We start from the raw sequence: 12,147 nt of genomic DNA, 5'->3' as shown, positions 1-12,147 counted from the left end.
AGTGCTGTCAGTTACATTGAACATGTACTGTAAATGACATTCTTCAGTATTCACTTAACTCTTGTTACTTAGGCAATCGTTTTGTATTAAACTTTACTTTTCATTTATGAAATGTACTGAATGTACTGTACATTTCCTGTCTGTATTGCAGGTCACGCTAATTAAAAGAGGCTGATAGATAAATTAGAACAAAAATGATAAAGGAGTATCCGGAGAAAACCCACACAGAGACAGGGAGATAAATACTGTAACAAAGGACCCAGGAACAGTGAGGCATCAGCTCCAGTCATACAACCATAAACATAATACTAAACATTTTAAATTCACATTACACTAAAAATAGTATTAAAAACATCAATTCAATGGGTAACTGCAATCAAACAACCTACATAAAACAAATTGCCTCTTGGGGATAATAAAATCTCTCTCTCAAGGCTTAGGAATTGTTCAAACATATTTCAAATATTATGTCCCTTTTATCCTTTTATGAACTTTTATGAATATTATACTGGAGAACATCCTTGATGTTTATGCAATATCTAAGCCTTGAATGCTGATTTTGTTGTCTTTGGAGAGGTAAAATATTCAACTCAATTCACAATTAACAAGTTTTAATAATTAACAAGTTATGAATACAAACTACAAGCTTAGTATCAAACAATAATGGGCCAAACAAATAATCTTAAGCAAACACAAGAATTAGAATAATTAGAATAATAACATATAACCCACATCCCTTGCAAATAAAGTATTAGCCGAAAATAATATTTTAATGTGGCTTTATTACATTTAATTTTTCAGATTCATATAAAAGACAAAATCCACGTCTTAAGAGGCCAAAGAATCAACATTGAGGGAGAAGATAAATATGCTAACAGTTATGTTCAGACAAGAAGAAAATGCTTGTGTTGCACACATTGAAACAGCAGATTTGTATCACACACCAATTAGCTCTGTGGTCCTGGCAATCCTACCTACTATTGATTGGTGAGTTTAAAAGCCAAGTGCATTTTGTAATGGTTAATTTAAACAGATGAAATAAAAAAGGTAGGATAAATATAAAATGTCTTTTCTCCAGTCAATATTTTCTGTACCTTTGCCCATTTACTTTTGTATAAGAAACACTGATTCATCAAGTTTTAGTATTAGTCTTATCCATGCCTTGTAATAATTGTAGCCTGAATTGCATTTAAATCAGGCCTGTCAAATGGGGCTATCCTATAACAGTTCTACATACAGTATGTGATCAAATCCTGAGAACTCAGGAATAGATCCTTCCTAGAGCTCAAACAGGTGAACCCATAGCAATATTTTTCCTTTCTATGTATTTTGTATTTCTGCTTGACAGAAGCTGGGGGGACAAAATCAAAGTCTCATTGGAGAACAAGGTTCTGTTTGTAGGACATTCGCTCCCTTATTGCAATAGAGAGCGAACCACACTTTCTGAAAATCTGCTTTCAATTAACACAATATTAGGTTCATGCAAGCCAGTTACAAAGACCAATTAGGGGGAATCTGTACTCATTAGCATGCTCCTGTCATTGGCAAAAGACTGTAGGAACCTGCTGTTCATTTGTTTAACCTGTTGAAAAGCTGTTTGGCTCAATATTAGTGCTTCATTGGTTCTTAATGTAGGTCCACTAGTTCCTAAGTAGGAATTTGAAAGACGCAGTAACCAATATTGCACTTGTGTCAAAGGCCTGGCATAGGTTTTGCTGTTTATCAAATCAATCATTCCAAACTTTTACAGATTTTCCACTAGACAAGCAGCTGTCATACTTGTACTGTACATTCACGTCTCAGGGTAATTGCAGTGTGTTTCCATTATAGCTAACAAGCCAAGCTTTTGAGTGTGTTTTTTTTTTGCATGTCCCTATTTCTTAGAGGAGGGGAACAATAAAATCTATCAATCTATATCATAAAATATATCATTTTTAGTGTAAATTACACTAAAGCATATTAATGATAAAACAAACTGTAATAAATGACAGCTGACATGACATCACGTCAAAGTGAATGCTGGTGTGACAGAAGGATGATTCCCGTACTTACACAACATTCTGTAGCTGCTTTAATGTTACAAGAGAAAAACTGTGCCCTCCTCACCCATTTCTGAGATGAAGTGTTAGTCCCCTCCTACATTTCTATACATTTCTTAAAGACTGCCAGTTTAAGTGTTTCACTTGCATTCACAGCTTTCACTAGCAATATGTAGCTGCCTTGTCTGGAATTACTTCAGACAGCTGAATGTTTTTAGTGCACAGCATGGGGCATTCTTATATTTTTTTCTATACTGTAATGAAATTATAATTACTGTTTATGTTGTAGACCATGTGTGCTTTTTACATTTGCACATTCACTTTTACTTTCCATTAGGAATGTAGTAAGAGTTAAGAAAACTAAGCCTACTCTACTTGCCCTTTCTTAAAACTGCTAGAATACACACTCTTACATAAGATGCTTTAAAGGGGAATTTACATTCTTAATATTTTACAGTTAAATATATTACCCTGGTATGATACATGTTGCCATTTATTAAACTATGCACATTCCTTATTTGCTTTTCATTTAGAATGACACTTTATGTGTCTTTTATACTTGCCTCAACATCACACGTTCAGAGATAATCAGTGTTAACTTCAATATCACATGCAGCAACACAACTCAATAATTATTGAGGTCTGTGCATTACCCTGTCCTTTAATCTCTCTCCCCTGCATGTAAGGTCGCCTATCTGTTAAAAATAATACAGTTATAGTAATTACCAACTAAACCAGCCATCTGAGTCAATGCCCTCCCCACACTTTTGGATTAAAGGCAACTCCTTGCCTCACATATGTTGAACGTGACAGGAGCGGTATCATCTTTTTCCTGTAAAACTTCAAAGCAAAGGTTCCCTCTTGAGCCTCACATGGAGAACAAGCACAAAAAATAAATGATTTACGAAGATTCAGGGCAGGATGGTTTAAGTAAACAGTCACTTTAGCTTTTTGTTCTTTTGCTATCTACAGGATTGTGTTATCTTACACAACGGATTCCTTTTCTGCTTTGTAGGCATGCAAATTACTTCACATCCATGCTGAAATAAATGACTGCCATAGTGTACATTAAAGCTAGAGTTTTAAAGAGCAGCAGATGAGTCAGAAGCGAAAACAACAAATAAAAATGCAACTGCACACCAGTGAGCTGATCCAGGCTGATATGTGAGGGATGCTCATGTTTAGTAGTCCTGTGTAAAATTAACTTTTTAAGCAATAAGGCTTTCTGTTGAACAATCTGCAGCACAGAGTATCAAAGAGCCAGATCTGGCTCCTAATTCCCCTGAGTGTGAAGGGCCACAGCTGCCGATCTAAACAATTTATTACAGCTTGCTAAGAAGAGACTCAAGGGAAGGATACGCGTGCTTGCTCAATGTCCCATTACTGCCTTACTTTAAAATCCTTCTGTTTGTTTCTGTTAGCCCCATAAATTAGTAGGCACAGTGCACCCGATTTAATGCAATATGCAAAGAGAAAATAAATATAAAAATAATTTCAATTCAATCCATTTTTTCTGCATTAAAAGGCTTCCTTCCATGTAGCCCAAAAAACAAAACAAAAAAGCTGAATTTGCAGCTAACAATTTAAACTTAAGCAAAACTTTCCACATGGTTTCAAAGATCCCCTAATTAAGTGGCTTGAATCAAACACACGTTGTGCAAACCTGTGTCGAGGTTCAGCTTTCATTCTATTGCTTTCATTGCATTTGTATACAAGAAAGAAACTGATCTCTACTTAAATTGCAGTCTCCATGCTGTGTTGAACCCTATTTTAATCGACAGAAATCCCACTGGAGAAGATCAAGGGAATAGCCCTTATTCCTGTAGTATGGTGTGGAATTATTGTGGAGATTAACATTTAACTACACCTTCTTGATTATTAATGTGCTTTAAAACAAGGATATGAAAGGAAAAAACACTTCTTTGAGTACCCTTAATCAAATCATTATGACAGAGCCATTATGGTCTAACTATAAAATAATGTCAAACAGGCTAACGGAATAGCTGCATAGAGCAATAGGAAAGATTCACCTACAATACTGAATTCATATACTATGAACTGTGCTTTGTGTAACAAAAGCGTTCTTTCAGGACCCTATGCAGAATACACGATCCGGGGTAGAGTGGGGAAAAAGCATGCGGGACTCGGGAATGAAAACAGGGGTCGTGTCTATGGTGCACTGCCGAGGCAAACAATCCAGGAATAAATCCAAGTGAGAATCCAAAAGGAGGCAAAAGTCCAAAGCCGGGTGATCCATCCTAGACAAACAGGGTTAAAACCCACTGAAGCTAAACTGGTGTGAGCCTGGTCAGTACCTGGATGGGAGACCTCCTGGGAAAAACTAAGGTTGCTTCTGGAAGAGGTGTTAGTGGGGCCAGCAGGAGGTGCTCACCCTGTGGTCCATGTGGGTCCTAATGCCCCAGTATAGTGACGGGGACACTATACTGTAAACAGGCGCCGTCCTTTGGATGAGATGTAAAACCGAGGTCCTGACTCTCTGTGGTCATTAAAAATCCCAGGGCATTTCTCGAAAAAGAGTAGGGGTATAACCCTGGTATCCTGGCCAAATTTCTCATTGGCCCTTACTAATCATGGCCTCCTAATTAGCCCCATCTATGAATTGGCTTCATTACTCTGCTCTCCTCCCCACTGGTGTGCGGTGAGCGTTCTGGCGCACTATGGCTGCCATCCCATCATCCAGGTGGATGCTGCACATTGGTGATGGTGGAGGGGAGTTCCCATTACCTGTAAAGTGCTTTGAGTGGAGTGTCCAGAAAAGTGTTATATAAGTGTAATCAATTACTATTATTATATAATCTACGTGTGATTTTAGTTCCCAACCACTGAGCTGCTGTTGAGACACAGGGTGTTTTATCAGTATACTTGAATTAAATCTCATATGAATACATCTGATTTGTAGAATTAGAACAACTGTTCATATTTCCACATGAAAATAAAAGTCTTTTAATTAAATGCCACATTTTGTAAAAATGACTGAGATACCCTATAGCTTGCGGGCAGATCATTTGAAATAAATCACAAAGCCACTGTATCTCTCTGCTTTGCTTTTGTGTGTGTTAAGCTTTTAAAACACCCCATAGTCTTCCACAGATGCACATAACAGAATGCTATTGTTCAGCAGAATGACACAAGAATTTGATTCAATGCATCTCTCATGTAACTGAATTTCAGTTTTGTTCCCCCAAAGCCTTTTCAGCAGAGCAGTCAGTTAGACCAATTAAAAAGAATAGGATAATGTTACAGAAATGGCAAACGACTAGCATCAAAAAGCTCCTTGTTACTTTGGCACTGTTGAACCTGCAGGTATACTGTATATGAGGGTTTATATTGTGATAGTTTTCTAATAGAGGATGGCATAAAACAAGCTAACTCCCAGTGCTAAACTGTAAATTCACAAGACCCCACAGTAAGCAGGATGCATTAAATCAGATTTAATCAGATTCTTAAAAGTACACTCAAGTGATAACATTTGTATCTCCCCTATAAAAACTGGAAAGTGATATTATTACATTGTGTTTTGTTTTCTACTCAATTGACTCCTTACATCTTAAGTACCTTACGTGTCCATAGGCAGAGTTCTCGAGTTCGGAGCTGTGCCAGTGTGTAGGCACACTTTATTAAGGAATATGTAGAGGCAGAATTAACAGTGAAAAGTATAAAGAAGAAAAAACAATGTTTCAGTTGTGTGGCTTTCTTGAAATGTGAGCTCCACTGCTAAAGCATTGTTTAAAATACTTTCTTTCTACTTTTCAGCATGGAAGCAACCTTGTTCTCCACACTGGCTCTAGTGGGCATAGGGTAAGATAATGTACTTAAGATCAAGCAATAGAGATATTTCATTTGGATATTATATGTTTTTGGATAGGTTTATGCAGATAGTAACATGTGCTTTATAGTTCCAAATGATGGGATAATCCTACAATGATAAAACAGGATAAAATGGGACACCACCAGAGCAACATGAATTGAGGCATATGAAGTTCCTATTCTCCATACAAATAGACAAAGACACTAAAATAGAATATACTGCATTATCAATATCAATTTCAAAGCCAATATTTTAGAGTCAGCAATTCTCCACATGCACAGAAGATTCGTCTACAATGATGTGTATAAAAGGAATCATATCTAAAAGGCAATTGCGCATATGGTGCCTGACATTTTTTTTCTGGATTCAGGATCATAAATATTAAGTGGCTTCACCACTTTTGCAGTTACAGTATGTCTGCATTCATCACTTGAGATGGGTGTCTTAGGTTACCTTACTTCAAGACTTCAAACTGAGAGTACACATAAACAACAGCATTTGAAATAAATGTCTGCTTTTAAATCATATGCTGTTGCTGTTGTTTTTCTCTTAAGATTGCACACCAGTGAAAGTGTACAAAATATCAAGTAGCATGTCCTGACATTGAAAGACATATTTATTTATTATATATTAAACTAATCAAAAGTCAGTTAATGTATTATTAACTGACTATATATTTTACTGATGTTCTCATTTCTGAATATACTATTGACTTATACAAAAAAATGTTGAAAAAAATCTAAGATCTGTTCCATATCCCTCTTTAAACTGTACTTAGTAAAGGTAAGACCTCTGTTAAAAGCAAACCATTATTTCACCAATATGAAAAAAACCTCAAACAGCCACACATAAAATAGAAGAAGTACATCAGTTTAATATCTACTTAAGAGGGAAGACATTGTAAGACACCACATAGAATGAAGTAAGGAAGGAATGGTTTAATTAAAGCCTTGATTTTCTTCAGTTGGTGTGAATTTTCAATAATTATGAACAGAGCTAAATTAGTTGAATGGCAAACTATTTTCATTTCACCTACAGCAGAGTACCCCGTATAAACAAGCATGTGGTTACTGCGCCCCGGTTTAAGAAACACAATTTCCTTTATATTTTTGGGAGTGGAGCATAGGAAAAATAATGCTGGAGTTTTGCAAATCTTTTCTTTTCTGAAGATTTAAGGAAAAGGTTAATTAACTATCTCAGTTAAAGAGTATGATTTACTTCGGTGTTTTCAGATGTAAGTGTAGCACTACTAGTGTATCTCTTTGTCCACCTATAGAGCAGCAGTAGCTACTCTGAGATACTCCCCATTTACCCACACACTTCTTTAGAATGTAGTATCTGTCAGTGGCAGCAGATCTGTATACCCTCAAGCCTTCTTCTTCTGAACACTGAGCATTTAGTTTTTATAATGAGTTAAGACCACCATATTTGCTACTTAAAAGCTTGCCTTAGTAATCAACCACACTGTCTATTCTCCTGACGTGTATTTTAATGAAATACGAGCAATATGGACAGCATGGTGACATGGAGGCTAGCATTGTTGCTTCACAGCTCCAGAGTCCTAAGATCATTTCAGTACCTACTGTATCTGTGCAGAACTTGCATTTTTCTCCCATGTGTCTTATTTGAGTTTTCTAGGGTTTGTCAGGTGCTCTGGTTTCCTCCCAACTCCCAAATCCATGCAAATTAAGTTTGATTAGCTTTCCAGGAGGGGATTTACAGAGATTCCACACTCAGGGGTGGTTTCCAATTAACAAATATTAGCTATGGGACTACAGTGAAAACCAAATGCCTTCTTTTTTTGTTACCCTTTGTAATGTTCTAAAATTATAACATAGTTTACAGAAACTGGATTAATTAGACAGCATTTACTTTCAGTACTTAAAGTAGAGAACAATGTTTTTGTTTATTTGGTGTGTTCATTACATTTGTCCTGTGCCACACCAATACACCCTGCTGAGTGGTTTCTCATTGTAATTTATACAGGCAGACATCTCATTAAAATGCAGTTGTTGAGTCAGTGATGAGCATCATTGGTCAGGTATCAACCCCGGTCTCATCAGACCACGCTGCTGTAAACTCATGACCTTCCTGGGGGAACCACACTGACATGCATCTCGTAACGGAAATACAGCCTCTGGAGATGCACCAGTGAATCCCATTGTGACTCTCCCAACTTTTAATGGGAGTCTCCTATCTAAGATGCTTGTTGTAGTCATGGTGTTCTTTTAAAAAAACAACATATTATCAACCAAGACCAGGACTTTTATTTTATTTACTTTGAAATGTATCTTTAAGGGGGATAGTGCAGGAAAGTGCATATACAGGTATCTAATGTTAATCAACTATGTAATCTGGCAGCAGGTAATCAATCACTGGTGCAAAAAATGATTAGGGTCCTAGGGTTCAGTTCAAGATTGGGCCTCACTGTATGGACTTTACTCACTGTTCTTCTGGGCTTTTGCCAGGTGCTCTGGGTTCCTCCTACATTTAAATTTGTTGTTTTTTGCATAAATATTGTCAAGATTGAGGTTAACAAAGCATACTGTGCTCCAGTTAAGTTTCTCACAGAGAGACAAATTCTAAAAAGTTCTTGGCATTGCAGATTATGCTGTTTTCTTGCTGCCATTACATAAGCAATAGAGCAAACGGCATTTTTTATAGATGTTTGTTTACAGTTTATAGCAATGTTTCTAGCGTAACAAAAAATCAGCAAAGCTTTGCATCAGTGCCGTGATTAAACATCACCTTCTCTTCAGCTGTATAAGAAAAGTAATACTTTCATTGGAAAACGTTTATTTCAAGTACTTTGGTGATGAACAATTCACTTGAGAACGCCGAACAGTAAAACCTGCATTCGTAAAGCCACTGCTCATTTGCCCCGTGAAATCGATATTGAATTATTGAGTTCGAAGTGAATGCTCTGATTTTGCTCATTCAAACGCAATCTAAAAAGAAATAAGGTGCTATGCTTTTTGTAATTGTATTTTATTATATTAAAGAACGCAAAAAAATGAGTGAGACAGAAAAAAAAGGGTAAGAGAGAACAGAGTAAAAAGTTAAAGAATAGACCATCAACTCAAAATGTACCTTTGTGGAAATAAATGCGAATACCATAGTGCGCTAATGGGGAGCAGCAGAATGTGCTTGAATTCGTCTGGACAAAATACCATTAAATAATAAAGGTTCACCGAACCCGTATACATTCACAAAATAAAGTTTTTATCTTTAAAAATGATAAAACTATACAATTATTTACAGACACGCTCCATGCATTACGTACTGTATGAGCCCCATGGGCTTCACTTACGCAGGGCAAGCAATGTAGGTTTGAAAATGGAGACAGCGAAAAGGAATTGATTTATACTGCACCACTCCGACTGTGTAGGACTGCCCCACTCAATACTCTCCGTAACCTTCCGTGTTCACCGCGGTTGTGTGAGCTGAGGATTTACAGAGACGTATGGCGCTGGTTTCACAACCTGGTGCATTTGGACAATACGTTTCCTTAATGGTTCTTCAATCTTTGTTTTAAGAGGTTGAAGAGAAAAGCTATGAATATAAGTCTGCTCAAAAAGTGATCTACACATACTGTACGGTATGAAGCACTGAGAATAAAAATGCATTTTTGCATTGGAAGTTTGAATTATTGTAATACTGCATGGTTACCACATATCGACAACATTGTAATAGTTAATATGATCATACAGTATGTACAGTAGAAACCGTACTTGTCTTCTTAGATATCCTTTTTATTCGCCGCTCACACACGTTTGCATGGGACGATTACAATGTTTCACTGATTTTTTAGATTCCCATGGCAGGCTTTTCAGCTTGAAACTTGCTACCACGTCTTGCTAATAATTCGCATGTTATAGTAAATGTCCCCCGCATCGAATAATTTTCGGCGCTCTAGCACTAGAGGAGAATACTAATATACCACATTCACCGTGACAGGTTGCGAGCGGATGTTTTATTGGTGCAGTTTACAATCAGCTATATTGAGGTTCACAAACTGCACGTTCCTCCTAAGAAGAGAGTATTAATCAAACTGTTAGGTGATTTATTTGTGGAACTCAATTCGGTCAAAAATGTAAACATTATGTGCACTTTATCTTTTAGCACGAACTCCGCGTCCTTCAACGCAAATCTAAAGCCATCTAAAAGTGCTTGCATTACAAACAGAACACTTACAGTTTATTGCATGTTGATACCAAGTATCAGCTAAATCATCATTATTATTAATAGTAATATGACCTAGGATGTGAAACAATAATAACGATGATTATAACGACACCCAAGACTACATGCTTAGTGAAGGTTCTAAGTAGTACTGTAATTCGTTCCAATCTCTTTAAATCAATTCATATCATTAACTAAAGCGCTATGACCCGCTCCGCGCACCTTAAGTATTACCTCTGAGAGATAAAAGTCAAATATTTAGTGTGTAGTGGTGTACATGAATTCTACAGGAGGAATTTCTTAGCATATCTTCATTCATATTCATTCTCGCCTTCTTAAAAGCTTTTATTCGATACAGGCAAGTGGCGATACTGCACTTCTAATGCATCCAAACAAAATTTAGCAGATAACTATGCCTAACAGCAACCTTATTACTGTAGGTACCATAAAAATAAACGAACCTAGAAACGTATAGATTAACTGATACCTAAAAGGTTCCGTGTATCACAGACACACCAGTATGTGAGACGTATTTACAGGTATGCACATTTTTCGACGGATTCTGAAAGGCTTTTGTTAATCACCGATACATTAAATGCTCTGTTATAGTTAGAATGCAATCCTAAATTAAGTTTATGATATACATTGCACAAAAGTGCATATGATTCTTATTAAAATTTAGCATACTGAAATGTATTCTTTGTTCAATGTAACTTTTCCAGTATAGTAATAGATTGCTACATAAAAATTGATGATTGATCATTGGAAAACCAATGGAAATAGTCATTAATTTTTATAATTTGACACAAATACATTTGGATTGCGGAATAAACAAAACAACTTATGTTCCACCCAGTGAATAAGTAGTTCAAGTTTGTGCAGATGAAACATCTTTGTAAAACAGGTTAAAAAAACATGACCAAACTACTTATCTCTGAATCTCATTAGTCCAATACTCTTCTTTTCGTGATTTAGAAACGGTCCACAGTAGTCAGACAAGAAGATACAAAATGAAAAGCGGCGATGAAAACAAAATCACGGAAGGTAATGAGAAACATTACTTCAAACTGAATTTATTTTTAAGGAATATCGCTTTCATTTTTTATCGGGGTCTACCCTACAATGTTCAACCATTCTCACAATTTTTACCATTCCAAATAAAACGCCAACCATGGTATAGTTTAGCTGCACTGCCCTGTAATTACTTACCCTGTCTTGTGGTTTTAAGGTGAAGTTACTTAAACATTAAACAAAATATTTTGTGCCATCCCTATGATTTTGAATGCAAAATCAAACTATCGACTTACCGTAAGACTTAGTGTCGCATCTGAGAAAAGATAACCACAGCAGCACAAAAAGAAGCTTTTTCAGCCCAATAAATCCAATAGTATTCTCCATATTTTCGCTTTACCGTTGAGCGGTTCTGTCCCACAATCACACAGATCCTTCTTCCAAACGCAGATTTCTCGAATTCAATTCATGAGCATCAGAAAGAAAGGAAAACCGACACCAAAAGCCAATGGATTTGAACAAGTCTACAGAAGTACGTTTCTCTCTCTGTGCACTTCCTCTGAGCACAGCCAAGTTTGAATCAGATGCGTGGCTGCTCCATCCTTGCGGTGTTCCACGAGCTGAGTAATAAAATACGCCAGACAGACCCAGGAAAGGACCGGCGAGGTTCACTTGTTACGGGAGCTGTCCACTAGCACTCTTTGAGCAGGGAGTTGCGAGATGTGAATCCATTGATCTAAAGGGGCTGGAGGTAAAGAACGGTGAAAACTCCAGCTGGAACGAACCGAAATGCAACGAAACACATGTATTGGGGGGGGGACAGACGATCTTTCAGCAGGCTTTGCGGGGAATCACTGAGCTCGCTTGCCATCTCTGGTCAGAATGTGAATTGTTAATGTGAGCCATATTCAATCAACGAAACAACCAGGCTGCATGCATCTTCCACCTTTCTGCAAGCTTTAGTTATCGGATTCTGTTAAGTGCACTGCCCCGGCATGTACAGTACAGTAGTGGCTGTATTGACGCTGGTGTTTTGACCTCAAATATAGTAATAATCACTTTATTAGCATTCTTTTTGGTGAATGT

General features: G+C 36.9%; 1 protein-coding gene across 3 annotated transcripts in view; it reads right to left on the bottom strand.

Moving 5' to 3' along the window:
- dcc (DCC netrin 1 receptor) overlaps positions 1–11,816 on the bottom strand; it is a 381,511-nt gene extending 369,695 nt beyond the window's left edge. For all 3 annotated transcript variants that reach the window (XM_069187368.1, XM_015363992.2, XM_015363996.2), the window contains exon 1: positions 11,358–11,816. In XM_069187368.1, the coding sequence (XP_069043469.1) occupies positions 11,358–11,448 (91 nt within the window). In that variant the 5' untranslated portion in view covers positions 11,449–11,816. The remainder of the gene's footprint in view (positions 1–11,357) is intronic.
- Between the last annotated feature and the right edge of the window lie 331 nt (positions 11,817–12,147).

Source organism: Lepisosteus oculatus, chromosome 3 (assembly GCF_040954835.1).
Source record: "Lepisosteus oculatus isolate fLepOcu1 chromosome 3, fLepOcu1.hap2, whole genome shotgun sequence".
NCBI lineage: Eukaryota > Metazoa > Chordata > Actinopteri > Semionotiformes > Lepisosteidae > Lepisosteus > Lepisosteus oculatus.
Note: the sequence above shows the minus strand (reverse complement) of the source record. Positions and strands in the feature narration are given on the sequence as shown.